Source organism: Argopecten irradians, chromosome 10, assembly GCF_041381155.1.
Source record: "Argopecten irradians isolate NY chromosome 10, Ai_NY, whole genome shotgun sequence".
Lineage (NCBI taxonomy): Eukaryota > Metazoa > Mollusca > Bivalvia > Pectinida > Pectinidae > Argopecten > Argopecten irradians.
In genome coordinates, this window is record NC_091143.1 from 15,463,140 (window position 1) to 15,487,934 (window position 24,795).

Genomic DNA, 24,795 nt, shown 5'->3' on the forward strand with positions numbered 1-24,795 from the left:
CGGTAATTTTCGGAACACCTCTGGATTCTATACAAGTCAGTAAAAGGAGTTTAAAATCGGCAAGGGTAAGCATAATCTTATCCAAATCGTATTATGGTTGCTAAGATTGATTTATTACAGCTTTAAGATGAAGTTCTGATGTATATGTGCTAACGTCTTGTACATTACGATGTGTGTTTATCACATATATAATGATAAGTTTACTTAGATGTTACCACGGGAATATCATGATATTGTTAGCGCGCAAATCAAATGTTTTTACTTGTCTTCAAATATGACCTAAGATTAGTTGCCATTTATGACAAATTAGGTATGATTAGCAAAATATGTTTTCTCTCATTGTATAAAATTATACTTATCGCATGATATAACAAATGATTTATGTAATACATAGCAATACAAAATTAAGTAATTCTACTTTCACTTTATACTGATAAAGTACAGGTAGGCCTACATACATGTATATGGTATGCTTTAGTTGCAATGTACTGTACATGCTGTAGCGGAAAAATATATCAAACCAATGAAAGTAAACCAATCTAGAAAAAACTGTTAAAAATATTGGAATTATATTTTAATCTACTTGTACATTGTTTCAGATATACAAGGCTAAGGAACTCGCTAGAATGCCATAATTCCACTCTGACTTAAACAGTCATGTACAGTATACACACGTTTGTCTAATCATGATCCTAGTCTATTCATGAGTAATTTAATTTGTATGACTTATTTTGATCTTAATTAAATATAATTTAAACACTCTCTCTCAGGGACAAATGTGCTTAAACCTTTCCTTAAATTGGAAGAAGTGGTATTATCTGGAAACCTGGCCACACAGACAAATAAGCTATTTCACTAAGTTCATAAACATTTGTATTTTATAGTACAGTGAAACTTGTCATTGTACTATAAAATACAAATGTTTATGAACCTAGTGATTCAGATCAATTGAATTATTCTATAAATTTAATTGAAACAAGTCACAAGAGTTTTAAAACAATATTGAAGTTTCTAAAAATAATTTCCACATGATTGTTTTGCAGTTATAGAAATGGATGTGTTGTACTAATATTCTGACATGTCCAGACGAGCAAAGAAATATGCCTTCACAGAAAATGGCTTTGAAGCACAGGTCAGTTGATATAAATTAAGGTTTGTTTAAATATCGGTATGTCTATACCCACACCCTTTTGGGATCTCAAAACTGCTGTATTGGTCCCCAGAGGTACATTATAACCATATTTTATTGTAGTAGTTCCAATAAACTCTGTCTTTAGCTAATAGTCACTATGTATAATGCCAAAAAAATAATATGCCTGTTTAGGGTTACATTTGCAAAAAAATAGGGTCGGTAGGTAGGGATAAATTTTTTTTTCTTAGTGTCTTTCACTGTAAAATAATGGTCGGAACAGGAGTCTGAGATCAAAATTCAGACTCTTTTTTTTTTCATAGAAAAGTGGGAGGGGGGGGGGGGGGGAATTAGGGTCAGGGTAAAAAATTAGGGTCGGTTGGGTAACCCTAAACAGACAAATTATTTTTTAGGCCTAAGAACTGTGCATAGTTTGGAAAAATAAGACTCAATCTGAACCTTGATAATGGTAAATTTAGACTATTAAAGAAAAAATGCTAAACTATCAACCTTTATATGGTCGGCAGGGTGGGTACATGGCGGCCAAGATGCGGAAGCTGGAGGAACAGTATCAAATGGATGCAGAACCAGCAGACAGCGCCAGTAACATATTCAAGGGAGTAGCCATTCATGTTAATGGGTATACTAGTAAGTAAGGTTCTCAGTCTTATACAGTTGGTGCCATATACTTATCCCTATGTGCTTCTTGTGAAATACATGTTTTACAATCATGTCTTATTGCTAACTCAAAGTATTGATGTTAAGAAGTTGAAAGGCATTTCTCTTAATTTCATTTTAGACAGTTACAAGTGTTGTTTACTCTCTTTTTTGATAGTTTTTAAGCATTCCATTTACTGAAATATCAGCTTAAATGAAGCAGAAAGAAGACAGTTTATTGTCTTGTGTTCAAACCTTTGCCAGTCTTAGTGAAGTAAATATCTATATGATGTATAAAGTAAGCTCAATGAGCTTACACATCAGTTTATTTCTTTGTGTCTAGCTCTTCTAGTGGTTTGTTACTTTACAGAGCCATCTTCTGATGAACTGAAACGTCTGGTGGTGTCCCGCGGAGGACGGTATGAACATTTCCTGTACAAGACAAAAGTGACTCATATCATCGCTACTAACCTCACCAACAGCAAGATCAAAGACCTGATGAAGAATGGCAAAGTTGTGAGACCAGAGTGGATTACAGACAGGTGAGTGGTCTGAATAGACAGGTGAGTGGGCAGAATAGACAGGTGAATGAGCTGAAATGATAAATGAGCGGACTGAATAGACAGGTGAGAGAGCTGAATAGACAGGTGAGTGGACTGAATAGACAGGTGAGTGAGCTGAATAGACAGGTGAGTGGACTTAATAGACAGGTGAGTGGACTTAATAGACAGGTAAGTGGTCTGAAAAGACAGGTGAGTGAGCTGAATAGATAGGTGAGTGGACTGAATAGACAGGTGAGTAGTCTGAATGGGCAGGTGAGTGAGCTGAATAGACAGTGAGTGAGCTGATGAATAGACAGGTTATTGAGCTGAATAAACAGATGAGTGAGCTAAAATAGACAGATGAGTGAGCTGAATAGACAAGTTAGTGAGCTGAATAGATAGATGAGTGGACTGAATAGACAGGTGAGTGAATGTGAATGATGATGAGAGGTCTAAATATGCTGGTGAGTGAGCTGAATAGATAGATGAGTGGACTGAATAGACAGTGTAAATATACTGAATAGACAGGTGAGTGAGCTGAATAGACAGGTTAGTGGTCTTGAAATAGTGAAACAAGTGAGGTCTGAATAGATATGTGAGTGGTCTGAATAGACAGTGAGTGATAGATAGATGACTGATGAATGAGGTCTGAATAGACTGAATGGTCTGAATAGACAGGTGAGTGAGCTGAATAGATAGGTGAGTGGTCTGAATAGACAGGTGAGTGGTCTGAATAGACAGGTGAGTGGACTTGATAGATTGTTTACAGGACTTAACAGACAGTTTAATGGGTTTAATAGACAGGTATGGCAGTTTGTTGTTGGATTAATGTGTGAGTTTATATATGTTATATATTTTACAATTTTAGTGTCAATGCTGGTAGACTGTTGTCGTACTCGAAGTACTTACTATACACTGCTCAAGGAGGCAGACAGCAAGGACTGGAAGCCTTTTCCACCCACTCAGTAACCCACCATAGTACCATGGCTATTGAAAATACAACAAGCACAAACAACACCAGTACCATTACGAGGGACGCAACAAATGTCTCACATCTGGATGATAACATGACAGTCAATATTCACTCTTGTAACAGGCTAGATAATGATTCAGAGGAAGTAGAAGATACAGAATTATATTTTGATGAATCCAATGTATTGGAGAACTCCAAAGAAGTGAAAGTTCCAAATAAGGAAGTTTGCATACAAAAGGAAGTAGTTCCCTGTAACAATGTAGCTAAGTCCAGCAACAAAGTTATCTCCCCTGATGCAGCTGTGAATGGCCATGGTTCAATGAAACAGACACAAGGGATGGCAATGGCAGGAGAGCCAGCATTCTTAAATGAGTTTTATTCCAATTCGCGTCTTCACCATTTGTCCACATGGAAGTCAGAATGGCGAGCCTATGTTAAGACACTTCAAGGTCAAAGATCAGATTTCCCTGGGAGGGTGAAGTTAATAGAGATGGTCAGCAGACGACAGCAGGATATGGAAGGCATGCTGGGTAATGGATATCATTCCGGAACAAAGAGTGGGAAACCATCCCGCATTGTTATGCATATAGATATGGACTGTTTCTTTGTGTCAGTTGGATTAAGGAGACGGCCAGATTTACGAGGTAGGTACATATGTTCTAGATTATTCGAACAAGCCTTTCAGCAGGTCATTTAAAGAATGATTGAACAAGCTTAACAAAATTGATTTCAATGCCACAGCCATATCAATTTCATTGGTCATAATTAGTTTATGATAAATACATACATGTATATCTATTTATTTATGAATTGCCATAAAAAGATAATTGTTTGTTTACATGATTATTTACTATAAACTAAAATACAGATACATGTTAAATCCATCTGCATATATATATTTAGAAGAAAAAAAAATTGCGGTTAAAGCTTTTAAATAGATGTAATGGTAATGTAATTTTTGCTTTTACTGATAATTTTTCTTGTCAGTTTTCTAAAACTAGTGGAACATTTGTCAGAATGTGAGTGTTTTTGCTAATTCTGTGCATGTAGAGATGCTATTTTTAACACAAAAGCCTGAAAATGCTACCTTCTTTTTTGCTTTAAAATGATCAACTGAATTCAGTATTAGCTAAATGCTGCTACATTTACATTAGGGAAGCCTGTGGCAGTTACTCATTCAAGAGGAAAAGGTCTAAAGGGCCCGATTCCTGGCTCTAACCCCACCTTTGAACGTCAGCAATGGGAACTCAAGCGTAACCAGGGTGGGAAAAAGGGAAAGAAGCTTGCCTCACACCATTCCATGTTAGATAAAGACGATGAAGGAGATGACACTGTCGAGGAGATGAATATCATTGAATCGGGGCAGCAGATGTCAGAATCATTTCACTCGATGGCAGAGATAGCGTCCTGTAGTTATGAAGCTCGACAGGCAAGTATTATTTTTCTTACTTAATTTATATGCCAAAAGATTGGGTGGCTAGTACAAATAGTGTCACTCATGTCAGCTACATCCTGTCACTCTGCTTTTGTCTAGATTTCAAATGGAGGCAGGGATACCCGTATCTTATATACCCCTACAAACATTTCTAGATGTTTCAGGCGAAATGTTGTAAGAGCAGATTTGTATACCTCATACATTTGTGTGTATATATGCAATATAAAGTAAACATTTTGATTGATAGAAGAAGACTCATTCTCCCTGCTTTGGAAAGTTATTTAACTTATGGATGGTGAATTTTATAGTCTGGAGTCCGTAATGGAATGTTTATGGGGAAGGCCAGACTGCTATGTCCAGAGCTACAGACCATTCCATACGACTTTGATGGCTATCAGGAAGTATCTAAAATTCTGTATGATACTGTAGCAAGGTAAGTCACTATAGGAACTGTGCCCATTTTATTGTTTATAGCTTCGTTACGCTGTTGTCAGGTAAATTGTTCACATTTCTTGTCATCTACAAGGCCAGAGTAAAAACTTTGGTGTTTTTGTACAACGATCATAAACAGAATTTTAAACGTTGATTAGACCTACATGTTAGCTGTCATATGTAACCTAAAGGCTTATTTATAACATCAAACAGTACATAATTATATCACCATGGTGTCCGAAATATTACCACAAGCCCTCCACTTCAGAGTAGAATCCTATATGTGGGGTATTTACCTGGTAGTGAATGCTGGTTAATGGATTTCCTATACTTCTAAAACCTGGTCTACCCTTAAATGACACTGGCTATTAACCCACTCACCCTTGATGATACATTTAGACTCTTCTAGTTCAAAAGCTTGAACAGTCCATTTGGGAACTCAAGGGAAAAGTTAATAGGATGTTAAACCAAATGTGTGTTTACATTTGTCTTGTCGTCAGGTATACACATGACATTGAGGCGGTCAGCTGTGATGAGATGCTGGTCGACTGTACTGACCTTCTGTCAACTACGGGTGCCAAACCACTGGACTTTGCCTCTCTTCTCCGACAGGAACTCTTTGAGCAAACTGGCTGTCCAGCTTCAGCTGGAATGGGTAATATTTCTAAATCTTTAGATGTTCAACTGGTCTGTTTGATGCCTGTAGATCTGTTTGTTCTTAGCAATAATATATCAGAATCATCTGGCATCCTTTTATATGGATAATGTTTTAAATGAAATTCCGAATTGGCATACATAAAATGTCTGGTATGCACATACTTCTGTATATATGGGTCACAAAAATGATGCAAAAATAAAATTCTGACAAGCCAAAATAAAACAACATAGCCATAAGTAAGGTTATTACTGACAAGAGAGATTGATAGGTTGTGCTCAGGAGACTCATCTCTACTTCATTTGTAGGATCCAACATCCTGTTGGCCAAAATGGCTACCAGAAAAGCTAAACCTAACGGTCAATATTTTCTCCAACCGGATGAGGTGCTGGAATTCATTAGTGACCAGACCATTCAGAATATCCCAGGTAAGTAGCCTTCCTTTGGAACCAGGGAACCATGCAATTTTTCTCAGCATCTCTATGTATGTACAGAATGCTCAATTTTGTTTGCACTCTAGCAGCTTTATGAAAATTCACCCAATGATGAGAAAGACCACAATATCCTCAGTAAGACAAAGCTTCAGTAAAGCTGGGTTTAGATTCCTTGAAACAGCTTCATCATTTCTCGAGGGACCAGTATAAGGCATGTCTCATTTTAGGAAAATCAAGTATACCATCATTTAGTCTATACAGTCAATAGCAGCAATCAAATCACATAAGGTAAGAATAAACATTGTTTTATTTTTAATAGGTGTTGGTTGGTCTATGGCTAAAAAATTGAAAACTATGAATATAGAGAAATGTGGAGATCTACAGAAAGTGCCACTAGGAGTCCTACAGAAGGAATTTGGACCCAAAACTGGCCAATCATTGTACAGATACTGCCGTGGTGAAGATGATCGACCAATCAAAATTGAACAAGAAAGAAAATCTGTTTCTGCAGAAATTAACTATGGTATCCGCTTCAAACACGTAAGTTGCATTATGTTGGATTAGCTAGCTGTTTTAAAGGTAGTCTCTGCTACTTCATTGTTATATCATGTACAGTCAAACCTGTCTATAAAGACCACTTGTGACATGGGACAGGAGAAAACTGGTCTGTCTCTATGGTGTGGTGGTCTTTATACAAAGGTTGAATTGTGTTGAGACCTTAGAAAAGTGGTCTTATTAAGTAGATGTTCTTTATACAAAGGTTGAATTGTGTTGAAATTAGTTATTTGGGATCCTAGAAAAGTGGTCTTATAAAGTAGATGTTCTTTATACAAAGGTTGAATTGTGTTGAAATTTGTTATTTGGGATCCTAGAAAAGTGGTCTTATTAAGTAGATGTTCTTTATACAAAGGTTGAATTGTGTTGAGACCATAGAAAAGTGGTCTTATAAAGTAGATGTTCTTTATACAAAGGTTGAATTGTGTTGAAATTTGTTATTTGGGATCCTAGAAAAGTGGTCTTATTAAGTAGATGTTCTTTATACAAAGGTTGAATTGTGTTGAGACCATAGAAAAGTGGTCTTATAAAGTAGATGTTCTTTATACAAAGGTTGAATTGTGTTGAAATTAGTTATTTGGGATCCTAGAAAAGTGGTCTTATAAAGTAGATGGTCTTTATACAAAGGTTGAATTGTGTTGAAATTAGTTATTTGGGATCCTAGAAAAGTGGTCTTATAAAGTAGATGTTCTTTATACAAAGGTTGAATTGTGTTGAAATTAGTTATTTGGGATCCTAGAAAAGTGGTCTTATAAAGTAGATGTTCTTTATACAAAGGTTGAATTGTGTTGAAATTAGTTATTTGGGATCCTAGAAAAGTGGTCTTATAAAGTAGATGGTCTTTATACAAAGGTTGAATTGTGTTTAAAATCATTATTTGGGATCCTAGAAAAGTGGTCTTATTAAGTATAGATGGTCATCTTTATACAAAGTTGATTTTTGTTGAAATTGTGTGTGACGACCTATAGAAAATGTGGTCTTATGAAAGTAGATGTTCTTTATACAAAGGTTGTAGGTTGAACCTAGAATCGGAAACGTGGTCTTTATATAAGTGATGTTCTTTATTACCACAGGTTGAATTGATGTAACCAGATCATAAAATTTATATAGAAAAGTGGTCTTATTAAGTAGATGTTCTTTATACAAAGGTTGAATTGTGTTGAAATTAGTTATTTGAGATCCTAGAAAAGTGGTCTTATTAAGTAGATGTTCTTTATACAAAGGTTGAAATTGTGTTTAAAATCATTATTTGGGATCCTAGAAAAAGTGGTCTTATAAAGTAGATGTTCTTTATACAAAGGTTGAATTGTGTTTTAAAATCATTATTTGGGATCCTAGAAAAGTGGTCTTATTAAGTAGGTGGTCATTATACAGATGTGTTTGCTAAGGCAGGTTTTACTGTAGCATGTAATTGGCTAGAAATGTTGCGTTTATTTCACGAGACATTGGTGTGGTCACTAATATTACATACATCAAATCATGATAGATAAATCACATGTAATCCTGTAACCAGATCATAAAATTTATATAGAAAAGTGGTCTTATTAAGTAGATGTTCTTTATACAAAGGTTGAATTGTGTTGAAATTAGTTACCGGTATTTGGGATCCTAGAAAAGTGGTCTTATAAAGTAGATGTTCTTTAAACAAAGGTTGAATTGTGTTGAAATTTGTTATTTGGGATCCTAGAAAAGTGGTCTTATTAAGTAGATGTTCTTTATACAAAGGTTGAATTGTGTTGAGACCATAGAAAAGTGGTCTTATAAAGTAGATGTTCTTTATACAAAGGTTGAATTGTGTTGAAATTAGTTATTTGGGATCCTAGAAAAGTGGTCTTATAAAGTAGATGTTCTTTATACAAAGGTTGAATTGTGTTGAAATTAGTTATTTGGGATCCTAGAAAAGTGGTCTTATTAAGTAGATGTTCTTTATACAAAGGTTGAATTGTGTTGTTATTTGAGACCATAGAAAAGTGGTCTTATTAAGTAGATGTTCTTTATACAAAGGTTGAATTGTGTTGAGACCTGAGACCTTAGAAAAGTGGTCTTATTAAGTAGATGTTCTTTATACAAAGGTTGAATTGTGTTTAAAATCATTATTTGGGATCCTAGAAAAGTGGTCTTATAAAGTAAATGTTCTTTATACAAAGGTTGAATTGTGTTGAAATTAGTTATTTGGGATCATAGAAAAGTGGTCTTATAAAGTAGATGGTCTTTATACAAAGGTTGAATTGTGTTTAAAATCATTATTTGGGATCCTAGAAAAGTGGTCTTATTAAGTAGGTGGTCATTATACAGATGTGTTTGCTAAGGCAGGTTTTACTGTAGCATGTAATTGGCTAGATATGTTGCGTTTATTTCACGAGACATTGGTGTGGTCACTAATATTACATACATCAAATCATGATAGATAAATCACATGTAATCCTGTAACCAGATCATAAAATTTATATTTCGTTAAAATCTATTTGTTCTCATTATGAGCCAAAATCGTGATAATAGTCTTTAAAACCAACTCACAGAAGTTAATCTTCGCCAATAAATGTCTACCTCACTTGTATTGAAAGGTCATTTGTTTTGTAAAAAATTTTGAACCTTTTTGATAAGTCATTGGAGTTGTAACATGTAATAGTTAGTAGCTACCGAGGAAAGTTGGTTTACAGTAATGTCCAAAAGATGTGTTCATTTTTGAACTCAGGCAGGTGAGGCCGACAAGTTTCTGTCTGATTTGTCAGAGGAGGTTCACACCCGTCTGAAGAACATTGACAGGAAAGGAAAGACAATCACCCTCAAGGTCATGGTCAGACGGGAGGATGCCCCTGTAGAAACGTCAAAATTCATGGGTAAATATACGTCCAAACTTGGGGAAATATAGGTGGATTTAGAATTGTCCAAATTGAAGGGTAAATATAGATGGTTGTAGAAATGTTTAAATCCTTGGATAAATGTATAAGTGGTTATAGATTCATTTAAACCCGTGGGTAATTGAGTTCATAACTTGTGGTAGAAACAATGTATAAATAGAAATTTATCCAAACACTTAATCTGTTTTATATTTCTCACATGCCATTCATTTTAAGAAAGAAACGTTTTCCTCCCGAATTCACAATATTGTAAACCTTGATATATTTAAGTGTGGGTATTGTTGCTTGGTAAGCTGTCAATCAGTTCACAATTTGATAATTTTCGGGTTAGTCATATATATCTTTAGTCTGAATTATTTACATGTAATAATTTGTACACTTTGATATATATATATTAATGGATTGGCTTTTAATATTTACTTCAGTTTGTGTGAAATGGCATAAGAATGTGTGCTTTATTTCCAGGACAAACACTTGTTAGACAGAATAACTAGGCCAATGACGTCTTGTTACAACCTAATTCCAATGTTATTTGTAGGTCATGGTATTTGTAACAACCTGTCAAAATCAGTCACATTACCCATGGCAACAGACGACCCAAACATCATTTCAAGAGAGTGCATTGGAATCTTACACGCCATGAAGGTCAAAGCCAGTGATCTGAGAGGCATTGGTATTCAACTTCAGAGACTAGAGCCTGGCACCCTTGGAAGTCAAAGATCAACTAAAGGGGCTCAAAGCATCCTCAACTTTACTGTAGCAAAACAAGGTAGTCATGTTTTCACTTTACAACCATTTTAGATTATAACATCAATGAAGTTTGTTATGTCTAATACCGAAGAGACCTTTCTCAAAATTTACATGTAGGTTCTCCTCAGACCTTACATTTTCGGTTTGGTTGAAAAACAAAATGGTCAACAGGCAGATATCTTAGACTTTGACCATTGAAGTCATTTATTCAATTTGACTGTTGAAGTTGTATTTACAAAATTATGAATTCTATAAAACAAATTATTTTTATTTTACCATTTTTATATTTTCTTTCCTTATCATGCTATAGAATATCAGCAATCAATTCGCATCATTCACAACATCTAATGATAGGACAAAGCTTGTATTAGATACCTTCGCCTTCTCTTCAAAAGCATGAAGTCCATGTTTATCTGTACTAATTACATTATAAACATACTCCAGCAATCAAATCGCATCATTCACAGTACCTCATGGTAAGACATATGGTGTTTTATACAGCTTTGTTTTCTCTTTGCGAGCATGTTGACCATAATGATCTATATTATTCATGCTATAAACATACTCCAGCAATCAAATCGAATTATTCACACAGTAATACATACTCCAGCAATCAAATCGCATTATTCACACAGTAAACATACTCCAGCAATCAAATGGCATTATTCACACAGTATATATACTCCAGTAATCAAATCGCATTATTCACACAGTATACATACTCCAGTAATCAAATCGCATTATTCACACAGTATATATACTCCAGCAATCAAATCGCATTATTCACACAGTATACATACTCCAGTAATCAAATGGCATTATTCACACAGTAAACATACTCCAGCAATCAAATGGCATTATTCACACAGTAAGCATACTCCAGCAATCAAATCTCATTATTCACACAGTATACATACTCCAGCAATCAAATCGCATTATTCACACAGTATACATACTCCAGCAATCAAATCGCATTATTCACACAGTATACATACTCCAGCAATCAAATCGCATTATTCACACAGTATACATACTCCAGCAATCAAATCGCATTATTCACACAGTATATATACTCCAGTAATCAAATCGCATTATTCACACAGTATACATACTCCAGCAATCAAATCGCATTATTCACACAGTAAACATACTCCAGCAATCAAATCGCATTATTCACACAGTATACATACTCCAGCAATCAAATCGCATTATTCACACAGTATACATACTCCAGCAATCAAATCGCATTATTCACACAGTATACATACTCCAGTAATCAAATCGCATTATTCACACAGTATACATACTCCAGTAATCAAATCGCATTATTCACACAGTATACATACTCCAGCAATCAAATGGCATTATTCACACAGTATACATACTCCAGCAATCAAATCGCATTATTCACACAGTATACATACTCCAGTAATCAAATCGCATTATTCACACAGTAAACATACTCCAGTAATCAAATGGCATTATTCACACAGTAAACATACTCCAGCAATCAAATGGCATTATTCACACAGTAATACATACTCCAGCAATCAAATCGCATTATTCACACAGTATACATACTCCAGCAATCAAATCGCATTATTCACACAGTATACATACTCCAGCAATCAAATCGCATTATTCACACAGTATACATACTCCAGCAATCAAATCGCATTATTCACACAGTATACATACTCCAGCAATCAAATCGCATTATTCACACAGTATACATACTCCAGCAATCAAATCGCATTATTCACACAGTAAACATACTCCAGCAATCAAATCGCATTATTCACACAGTATACATACTCCAGCAATCAAATCGCATTATTCACACAGTATACATACTCCAGCAATCAAATCGCATTATTCACACAGTATATATACTCCAGTAATCAAATCGCATTATTCACACAGTATACATACTCCAGCAATCAAATCGCATTATTCACACAGTATACATACTCCAGCAATCAAATGGCATTATTCACACAGTAAACATACTCCAGCAATCAAATCGCATTATTCACACAGTATACATACTCCAGAATCAATCAAATCGCATTATTCACACAGTATACATACTCCAGCAATCAAATCGCATTATTCACACAGTATACATACTCCAGCAATCAAATCAATCAAATCGCATTATTATTCACACAGTATACATACTCCAGCAATCAAATCGCATTATTCACACAGTATACATACTCCAGCAATCAAATCGCATTATTCACACAGTATACATACTCCAGCAATCAAATCGCATTATTCACACAGTATACATACTCCAGCAATCAAATCGCATTATTCACACAGTATACATACTCCAGCAATCAAATGGCATTATTCACACAGTAAACATACAATCAAAATCACACAGTACAATCAATCAAATCGCATTATTCACACAGTATACATACTCCAGCAATCAAATCGCATTATTCACACAGTAAACATACTCCAGCAATCAAATCTCATTATTCACACAGTATACATACTCCAGCAATCAAATCGCATTATTCACACAGTATATACATACTCCAGTAATCAAATCGCATTATTCACACAGTATACATACTCCAGCAATCAAATCGCATTATTCACACAGTATACATACTCCAGCAATCAAATCGCATTATTCACACAGTATACATACTCCAGTAATCAAATCGCATTATTCACACAGTAAGCATACTCCAGCAATCAAATCTCATTATTCACACAGTAAACATACTCCAGCAATCAAATCGCATTATTCACACAGTAAACATACTCCAGCAATCAAATCACATTATTCTCACACAGTAAACATACTCCAGCAATCAAATCGCATTATTCACACAGTATAACATACTCCAGCAATCAAATCGCATTATTCACACAGTATACATACTCCAGCAATCAAATCGCATTATTCACACAGTATACATACTCCAGCAATCAAATCGCATTATTCACACAGTATACATACTCCAGCAATCAAATCGCATTATTCACACAGTATATACATACTCCAGCAATCAAATCGCATTATTCACACAGTAAACATACTCCAGCAATCAAATCGCATTATTCACACAGTAAACATACTCCAGCAATCAAATCGCATTATTCACACAGTATACATACTCCAGCAATCAAATCGCATTATTCACACAGTATACATACTCCAGCAATCAAATCGCATTATTCACACAGTAAACATACTCCAGCAATCAAATCGCATTATTCACACAGTATACATACTCCAGCAATCAAATCGCATTATTCACACAGTATACATACTCCAGTAATCAAATCGCATTATTCACACAGTATACATACTCCAGCAATCAAATCGCATTATTCACACAGTATACATACTCCAGCAATCAAATCGCATTATTCACACAGTAAACATACTCCAGCAATCAAATCGCATTATTCACACAGTATACATACTCCAGCAATCAAATCGCATTATTCACACAGTATACATACTCCAGCAATCAAATCGCATTATTCACACAGTAATCAAACATACTCCAGTAATCAAATCGCATTATTCACACAGTATACATACTCCAGTAATCAAATCGCATTATTCACACAGTATACATACTCCAGCAATCAAATCGCATTATTCACACAGTATACATACTCCAGCAATCAAATCGCATTATTCACACAGTATACATACTCCAGCAATCAAATCGCATTATTCACACAGTAAACATACTCCAGCAATCAAATCGCATTATTCACACAGTAAGCATACTCCAGCAATCAAATCGCATTATTCACACAGTATACATACTCCAGCAATCAAATCGCATTATTCACACAGTATACATACTCCAGCAATCAAATCGCATTATTCACACAGTAAACATACTCCAGCAATCAAATCGCATTATTCACACAGTAAACATACTCCAGCAATCAAATCGCATTATTCACACAGTATACATACTCCAGTAATCAAATCGCATTATTCACACAGTATACATACTCCAGCATAATCAAATCGCATTATTCACACAGTATACATACTCCAGCAATCAAATCGCATTATTCACACAGTAATACATACTCCAGCAATCAAATCGCATTATTCACACAGTATACATACTCCAGTAATCAAATCGCATTATTCACACAGTAAACATACTCCAGTAATCAAATCGCATTATTCACACAGTATACATACTCCAGCAATCAAATCGCATTATTCACACAGTATACATACTCCAGTAATCAAATCGCATTATTCACACAGTATAACATACTCCAGTAATCAAATCGCATTATTCACACAGTATATATACTCCAGCAATCAAATCGCATTATTCACACAGTATACATACTCCAGCAATCAAATCGCATTATTCACACAGTAAACATACTCCAGTAATCAAATCGCATTATTCACACAGTATATATACTCCAGTAATCAAATCGCATTATTCACACAGTATACATACTCCAGCAATCAAATCGCATTATTCACACAGTATACATACTCCAGTAATCAAATCGCATTATTCACACAGTAAACATACTCCAGCAATCAAATCGCATTATTCACACAGTATACATACTCCAGCAATCAAATCGCATTATTCACACAGTAAGCATACTCCAGCAATCAAATCTCATTATTCACACAGTATACATACTCCAGCAATCAAATCGCATTATTCACACAGTAAACATACTCCAGCAATCAAATCGCATTATTCACACAGTAAACATACTCCAGCAATCAAATCGCATTATTCACACAGTATAAAACATACTCCAGCAATCAAATCGCATTATTCACACAGTATACATACTCCAGCAATCAAATCGCATTATTCACACAGTATACATACTCCAGCAATCAAATCGCATTATTCACACAGTATACATACTCCAGCAATCAAATCGCATTATTCACACAGTAAACATACTCCAGCAATCAAATCGCATTATTCACACAGTAAACATACTCCAGCAATCAAATCGCATTATTCACACAGTATACATACTCCAGCAATCAAATCGCATTATTCACACAGTAAACATACTCCAGCAATCAAATCGCATTATTCACACAGTAAACATACTCCAGCAATCAAATCGCATTATTCACACAGTAAACATACTCCAGCAATCAAATCACGCATTATTCACACAGTAAACATACTCCAGTAATCAAATCGCATTATTCACACAGTATACATACTCCAGCAATCAAATCGCATTATTCACACAGTATACATACTCCATCAAAATGCATTATTCACCAAGTTACATACTCCAGCAATCAAATCGCATTATTCACACAGTAAACATACTCCAGCAATCAAATCGCATTATTCACACAGTAAGCATACTCCAGCAATCAAATCGCATTATTCACACAGTATACATACTCCAGCAATCAAATCGCATTATTCACATCAGTATCACACAGTACATATACCATACTCCAGCAATCAAATCGCATTATTCACACAGTATACATTCTCCAGCAATCAAATCGCATTATTCACACAGTGAACATACTCCAGCAATCAAATCGCATTATTCACCACAGTAAACATACTCCAGCAATCAAATCGCATTATTCACACACAGTAATACATACTCCAGTAATCAAATCGCATTATTCACACAGTATACATACTCCAGTAATCAAATCGCATTATTCACACAGTATATACATACTCCAGCAATCAAATCGCATTATTCACACAGTATACATACTCCAGTAATCAAATCGCATTATTCACACAGTATACATACTCCAGCAATCAAATCGCATTATTCACACAGTATACATACTCCAGCAATCAAATCGCATTATCACACAGTATACATACTCCAGTAATCAAATCGCATTATTCACACAGTATAACATACTCCAGCAATCAAATCGCATTATTCACACAGTCAATACATACTCCAGCAATCAAATCGCATTATTCACACAGTATACATACTCCAGCAATCAAATCGCATTATTCACACAGTATACATACTCCAGCAATCAAATCGCATTATTCACACAGTATAACATACTCCAGTAATCAAATCGCATTATTCACACAGTAAACATACTCCAGTAATCAAATCGCATTATTTCACCACATATACTATTCACACAGTATACAGTAATCAAATCGCATTATTCACACAGTATATATACTCCAGCAATCAAATCGCATTATTCACACAGTATACATACTCCAGCAATCAAATGGCATTATTCACACAGTAATACATACTCCAGCAATCAAATCTCATTATTCACACAGTAAACATTATACTCCAGCAATCAAATCGCATTATTCACACAGTAATACATACTCCACAATCAAATCGCATTATTCACACAGTATACATACTCCAGCAATCAAATCCATTATTCACACAGTATACATACTCCAGCAATCAAATCGCATTATTCACACAGTATACATACTCCAGCAATCAAATCGCATTATTCACACACAGTATACATACTCCAGCAATCAAATCGCATTATTCACACAGTATACATACTCCAGCAATCAAATCGCATTATTCACACAGTAAACATACTCCAGTAATCAAATCGCATTATTCACACAGTATACATACTCCAGTAATCAAATCGCATTATTCACACAGTATATATACTCCAGCAATCAAATCGCATTATTCACACAGTATACATACTCCAGCAATCAAATCGCATTATTCACACAGTATATACATACTCCAGTAAAATCAAATCGCATTATTCACACACAGTATACATACTCCAGCAATCAAATCGCATTATTCACACAGTATACATACTCCAGCAATCAAATCAACATTATTCACACAGTATACATACTCCAGCAATCAAATCGCATTATTCACACAGTATATATACTCCAGCAATCAAATCGCATTATTCACACAGTATACATACTCCAGTAATCAAATGGCATTATTCACAACAGTAAACATACTCCAGCAATCAAATGGACATTATTCACACAGTAAGCATACTCCACAGCAATCAAATCTCATTATTCAGTAATCAAATCGCATTATTCACACAGTATACATACTCCAGTAATCAAATCGCATTATTCACACACAGTATACATACTCCAGCAATCAAATCGCATTATTCACACAGTATACATACTCCAGCAATCAAATCGCATTATTCACACAGTATTAACATTACTCCAGCAATCAAATCGCATTATTCACACAGTATATTGCAGCAATCACAATACTGGTTCCAGTAATCAAATCGCATTATTCACACAGTATACATACTCCAGCAATCAAATCGCATTATTCACACAGTATACATACTCCAGCAATCAAATCGCATTATTCACACAGTATACTCCATACTCCAGCAATCAAATCGCATTATTCACACAGTATACATACTCGCAGCAATCAAAATCGCATTATTCCACACAGTATACATACTCCAGCAATCAAATCGCATTATTCACACAGTAATACATACTCCAGCAATCAAATCGCATTATTCACACAGTATACATACTCCAGTAATCAAAATGCGCATTATTCACACAGTATACATACTCCAGCAATCAAATCGCATTATTCACACATAATACATACTCCAGCAATCAAATCGCATTATTCACACAGTCATACTCCAGCATATCGCATTAGTTCACAGTATATACTCCAAATCAAATCGCATTATTCACACAGTATAATATACTCCAGTTAATCAAATCGCATTATATCACACAGTAATCGCATACTCCAGCAATCAAATCGCATTATTCATACTACTCCAGCATTATCAAATCGCATACTCACACAGTATACTTACTCCAGCAATCAAATCGCATTATTCACACAGTAAACATTACTCCAGTAATCAAATCGCATTATTCACACAGTATATATACTCCAGTAATCAAATCGCATTATTCACACAGTAATACATACTCCAGCAATCAAATCGCATTATTCACACACAGTAAACATACTCCAGCAATCAAATCAGCATTATTCACACAACACAGTATACATACTCCAGCAATCAAATCGCATTATTCACAGTATACAGTAATACAGTAATATATCAGCAATCCAAATCGCATTATTCACACAGTAATACATACTCCAGCAATCAAATCAGCATTATTCACACAGTAAACATACTCCAGCAATCAAATCGCATTATTCACACAGTAATACATACTCCAGACAATCAAATCGCATTATTCACACTGTGTACATACTCTCCAGCAATCAAATCTCATTATTCCACCACACAGTTAACATACTCCACTCCAGCCAATCAAATCGCATTATTCACACAGTATACATACTCCAGCAATCAAATCGCATTAAGTTCATACTCCACAGTAAAGTCACATACTGCAGCAATCAAATCAAATCGCATTATTCACACAGTATACTATACTCCAGCAATCAAATCGCATTATTCACACACAGTATACATACTCCAGCAATCAAATCGCATTATTCACCACAGTATACATTTACTTCTTCCCAGGGGGTAAAGTGAGACCCAAAGGTCATATAATTCATTATCACACAGTTATACACAATTTTTATAAAACACCTTAAGACCTTTCCATCTCTAATTATTTGATTCTACTATATCCAGAATTTTAGAAGATTTTTGAAGTTTTAGCCTATTTGACCCTTTTTTAGCCCCGCCCCTCTGCCCCAGGGGGTCGGCCTGGACCAATGTGGATATGATATTAAAATGCTATCTCAGGCTAATATTTCTAACCAAGTTTGACTCATTTCCTATGAAAATTGAGCAAAAAATGCTCATTAATGTGTTTTGCCTATATAAACTATAGTAAACTTGACCCCTCCCCAAGGGGAAACAGGAGACCCCATGGTCATATAATTTACAATTTTTATAAACAAACTTTAAGACCTTTTCATCTATAAAGTGTATTTGATTATACCATTTCCAGAATTTTAAAAGAATATTTTTGAAGTTTTAGCCTATTTGACCTTTTTTGGCCCCGCCCCTCTGCCCCCAGGGGGTCGGCCTGGACCAATATGGATATCATATTAAAATGCTATCTCAGGCTAATAATTCTAACCAAGTTTGACTCGATTCCAATGATAATTGATCAAAAAATGCTCATAAATGTGTTTTCCCTATATAAACTATAGTAAACTTGACCCCCTCCCCAGGGGGAAACGTGAGACCCCAGGGTCATATAATTCACAATTTTTGTAAAGGACCTTAAGACCTTTCTATTTATGAAAAGTATTTGATTCTACCATTTCCAGAATTTCAGAAGAAGATTTTTGAAATTTTAGCCTATTTGACCCCTTTTGACCCCGCCCCTAAGGCCCCTGGGGGTCAGTCATAGAAAATTTGTTAATAGGGTCATACAATTCACAATTTTTATAAAGGACCTTAAGACCTTTCTATCTATGAAGAGTATTTGATTCTACCACATCTGTGAGTAAAGAAGAAGATTTTTGAAATTTTACTCAATTTTACCCCTTTTGGCCCCTCCCACAGCCCCCTGGGGGCAGGGGACCATATAATTCACAATTTTGGTTGGCCTTATGCCTTAGAAGGTTTGTACAAAATTTCATTGAAATTGCTTCAGCAGTTTTGGAGAAGAAGTCGAAAATGTAAATTGTTTACGGACATACGACGGACGACGCACGACGACGGACAAAAGGCGATTAGAATAGGTCACTTGAGACTTCGTCTCAGGTGACCTAAAAATTATGTTCAAAAGATGGACACAAGGGGTCCCCTTGCAACATACCCAAAGTAATTTTAGAAAACATCATTTCAGACCCTTTATGCCTTTTTAAAACATACAAAATAAACAAGAGGCCCAGAGGGCCTGTATCGCTCACCTGGTTTGTAATGCCAAGTAATGTTCTGAATACAGGTTCATTGTTTCTTTTCTGAAGGAATCTTAATATTTAACCTCTAAATCCCCTATTGGGCCCCACCCCTCCCGCCCCCAGGAGGTCAGAGCCAAAATTTATACAAGTTCTGTTCCCCTTCCCCCAAGGATGTTTATGGCCAAATTTGGTCACAATCCAAGCAAAACTCTAGGACAAGAAGTGATTTATAGGATTTACCTCTATTTCCCCTAATGGGCCCCACCCGTCCTGTCCTCGGGGGGCCAGAGTCAAAATTTATACAAGTTCTGTTCCCCTTCCCCCAAGGATGTTTGTGGCCAAATTTGGTTACAATTCATGTAGAACTCTATGACTAGTAGCGATTTAAAGGATTTACCTCTATTTCCCCTATTGGGCCCCGCCCCTCCTGCCCCCGGGGGACCAGAGCCAAAATTTAAACAAGTTCTGTTCCCCTTCCCCAAAGGATGCTTGTGGCCAAATTTGGTTACATTCCATTCAGAACTCTATGACTAGTAGCGATTTAAAGGATTTACCTCTATTACCCCTATTGGGCCCCGCCCCTCCTGCCGCCGGGGGACTAGAGCCAAAATTTATACAAATTCTCTTCCCCTTCCCCAAAGGATGTTGATGGCCAAATTTGGTTACATTCCATTCAGAACTCTATGACAAGTAGCGATTTAAAGGATTTACCTCTATTTCCCCTATTGGGCCCCGCCCCTCCTGCCCCTTGGGGATCAGAGCCAAAATTTATACAAGTTCTGTTCCCCTTCCCCCAAGGATGTTTGTGGCCAAATTTGGTTACAATTCATGTAGAGCTCTAGGACAAGTAGAGATTTAAAGGATTTACCTCTATTTCCCCTATTGGGCCCCGCCCCTCCTGCCCCCGGGGGGTCAGAGCCAAAATTTATACAAGGTCTGTTCCCCCTCCCCCAAGGATGTTTGTGGCCAAATTTGGTTACATTCCATTCAGAACTCTATGACTAGTAGCGATTTAAAGGATTTACCTCTATTACCCCTATTGGGCCCCGCCCCTCCTGCCCCCGGGGGACCAGAGCCAAAATTTATACAAGTTCTGTTCCCCTTCCCCCAAGGATGGTTTGTGGCTAATTTTGGTTACAATCCATGGTGCAGAACTCTTTTGGACTGAAGTAGCGATTAAAAGGATTTACCTGTTTTTTCCCCTATTGGGCCCCGCCCCTCCTTGTCCCTGGGGGAGCAGAACAAAATTTATACAAGTTTGTTTCCCAGAATATGACGATAAGGAATGAGTTTGTGGTTTTTATTATATCATTGTATGTTATAGATTATAATTATATGGCATATCTATAATCGCCAATACCGCAACACTGCCCCAATTGAAGTTTCCCGGCTCTTGTCACAGCTGTTGGTCTCAGATGACGTCACGAATCTACGGCCACCTGGTGATATCAGGGGCGATAAGCGATGCGATCGTTCTAGACAAGGGTCGTTGTGGACTTCGTTTCAAGCACATTTTATGGAAATTACGTCAAATACAACCTGTATTTTTTGTTGGAAATCATAAAGTGCACCACAATAAACAAATATCAACACAAAAATAGCATATTTAAAATCTGTTTTTATCACCTTTAAGACCTTTCTATCTATGAAGAGTATTTGATTCTACCACATCTGTGAGTAAAGAAGAAGATTTTTGAAATTTTACTCAATTTTACCCCTTTTGGCCCCTCCCACAGCCCCCTGGGGGCAGGGGACCATATAATTCACAATTTTGGTTGGCCTTATGCCTTAGAAGGTTTGTACAAAATTTCATTGAAATTGCTTCAGCAGTTTTGGAGAAGAAGTCGAAAATGTAAATTGTTTACGGACATACGACGGACGACGCACGACGACGGACAAAAGGCGATTAGAATAGGTCACTTGAGACTTCGTCTCAGGTGACCTAAAAATTATGTTCAAAAGATGGACACAAGGGGTCCCCTTGCAACATACCCAAAGTAATTTTAGAAAACATCATTTCAGACCCTTTATGCCTTTTTAAAACATACAAAATAAATAAACAGCACATAAAAAGTAGTTATGTACCTAGACCTTTAACACTGCAAAATTTGAAAAAAATTGGCACGTGGGCGGATTTTGCAACCCCACCTTTAGCTTACTACGACCTGGCTTTTGCTGTACATTGATTATTTTCCAGAAATTCTTTTACGATTATCTCTCTTGCACTAGGAGACATAATATTACTGGAACTTCAAACTAATCTAGGTAAGGGTTTAACATCCTTGTATTCAGTTTTGCATATCATGTGGAAGTTTGATATGAAGATTTGTCTTAGTTTCAACTTCTCTTGCCTTGTGATAATATACAAATTCATAACCCTTCCGTCCTCACATCTATTTTTTTCTATCCCAATTTCTTTGAGCTTTCTGCATATTTTTCATCAATTTGTTGAAAAGTTGTGTACATTGATCAAATCTGCCTTTGTGTTAAGCACCTGAACAGGAAGATGAAGATGTAATGCTCACCTACCTACAAGATCTGGTTCTGGACAGAAACCTGGAACAAGTAGATCTGGTCATTAAGTTTCTAAACAGGTAAATCAATACTGCTGATTAGACTTTGGTAATACATTTTTTAAATGAAATGGAAAGGTTTTGTGGGAAGTCAAACACAGTAGTACAACTGTTGTTGTTGGGTCATCTCATTCTGACGCAAATAGTCATTATGACCTATAGTCATGTTTCGTCCGTTGTCGTCCGCTGTCCTTAAACATTTCACAAGATCCCAACCAAAGTGTTGTTATTTTGCAGGTCAATCTGAAATCTAAAAAGCCACCATCTAAAAAACACATTTTGAACAGTTCTACCGGTGTGATTTGGCCAAAACCACATTTTGAACTTCTTAATTTCTACCAGACTGAGTGCAAATTGGCTGAAACTTGTCTGAAATGATCAAGATATGGTCCCAAAAAAGTGGTGCTATTTTTCGGGTCAATCAAAAATCCAAGATGGCCACCACAGCTGCCATCTTGAAAACACATTTTGAACTTCTTCTCAAGTTCTACAAGTGTGATTTGGCTGAAACTTGCCTGAAATGATCCTGACAAGTGTTGTTACATCTCGGGTTGATCCCAAATTGAAGATGGCCACCATGACACAATACATGTATCCAATTAATTTCCTACATGACTGTTGCCAAGGTAGTCAGATAACTGTTTAGTCTCTTTGGGCCTCTATAATGTTAAATGGAATGTAAGGGTTTCGAGGGAAGTCAAATATAATGGTACAACTGTTTCTTTATTCTTTTCAGACAGAACAGTTTGCTTTTTAGTTTATGTGCATGAACTATTTTTTCGTGTTTTTTTTTTTTTTTTTTTTGCGCAAAAATATATTTGCATCTTAGGAATGAGCTTAAAACAAACAGATTAGCTTAACCACAATGATACAACTGTTGGGTTATTTGAGGGATTTCTATAATGATACCACATTCCAATTAGCAGTAATTTATAATATTTATTTTTTGTTCAGACAGAACGGTTTATTTTTTTATGTGCATATGATATTTTTTGTGTCTATTTTCAGAAATATAATTTGCCTGAAGAATGAACTATGGGAGATGTCATTACAAAGAATTGTCCAGCATTTACAATGCATTGTACAAGCAACATATGGCAGCAAGTTGAAACTACCAGACAAATATAATTCATCGATGAAAGCATAACATTTCATAATATTAATGGTTTGGTGGAAATCATTTCAAAGTTATAATTTTTTGGTTTTTTGTTTGACTTATTAAATTGTTTAAATATTTTTATCATTATTGCTATTTGTTATTCCTTACATGGAAATTACTGTAGTAAAACCTAACCCAAGCAAATTGAAACTACCAGACAAATGTGATTTATCCATGAAAACTAAACATTTCATTACTAATGGTTTTAGTTTACCTCGCCTAAAAGGCCTGTGAGCTTATGACATGACCAGTCGTTCATCCATCCATCCTTCGACATTTCCTTTTAGTCACAAGTGAATAGAGGACTACATCAATAGAAATCTTGGCCCATTAGTGGCAAAGTTATATTTTTTATTTTTGTATATATTAATTACTTATACCCGGTCCACCCCAACTGCGAATGATAAATATTATGAAGTTCCTTACCGTCAATCGATTGACTTGTAACACAGCGAGAAATTCTGTACCGTGTAGCGATAAACGCTAACACTCTACCGACACAACGTGGCTATTTTTAGACTCGAGTACTGTCGCCAAATCCACAGGTAAACTGGTACTGGATGCTACGCTCGGGCCTCTCATCGCTTAACGAAACTGAATGGCTAGTTAGCTTAACCGATCTATATATCATCAACAATGCGTCTGTATCTACTTAAAAACAAAACAAATATTCTTCAAATTGCATAAAAATTCACTTGACTAGTATTTCTTTATTTTAGATATTTTAACAAATCTTCATATTTCTAGTAAAACTGCATATGAAACTC

The 24,795-nt window shown here is 35.8% G+C and overlaps 1 protein-coding gene across 1 annotated transcript; it reads left to right on the forward strand.

Annotated features, from left to right (window-relative positions):
* Positions 1-9: 9 nt before the first annotated feature.
* Positions 10-24,105, forward strand: LOC138332559 (DNA repair protein REV1-like). The gene is made up of 14 exons (XM_069280564.1): positions 10-65; positions 1,044-1,132; positions 1,657-1,777; positions 2,157-2,328; positions 3,197-3,945; positions 4,456-4,730; positions 5,045-5,169; positions 5,669-5,823; positions 6,132-6,251; positions 6,577-6,797; positions 9,508-9,652; positions 10,212-10,442; positions 22,788-22,890; positions 23,878-24,105. The coding sequence occupies exons 2-14, from the start codon at positions 1,079-1,081 to the stop codon at positions 24,014-24,016; spliced, it is 2,610 nt and encodes an 869-aa protein (XP_069136665.1). The 5' UTR covers positions 10-65; positions 1,044-1,078; the 3' UTR covers positions 24,017-24,105.
* Positions 24,106-24,795: the final 690 nt, after the last annotated feature.

What these genes read in the sequence shown, in the direction of transcription:
- LOC138332559 (XM_069280564.1), top strand. Translation starts at nt 1,079, where the DNA reads ATGTCCAGACGAGCAAAGAAATATGCCTTCACAGAAAATGGCTTTGAA. An exon ending in TCATGTTAATGGGTATACTA is followed by an intron (nt 1,778 to 2,156) that starts GTAAGTAAGGTT and finishes GTTACTTTACAG; the next exon opens with AGCCATCTTCTGATGAACTG. An exon ending in GACCATTCAGAATATCCCAG is followed by an intron (nt 6,252 to 6,576) that starts GTAAGTAGCCTT and finishes TATTTTTAATAG; the next exon opens with GTGTTGGTTGGTCTATGGCT.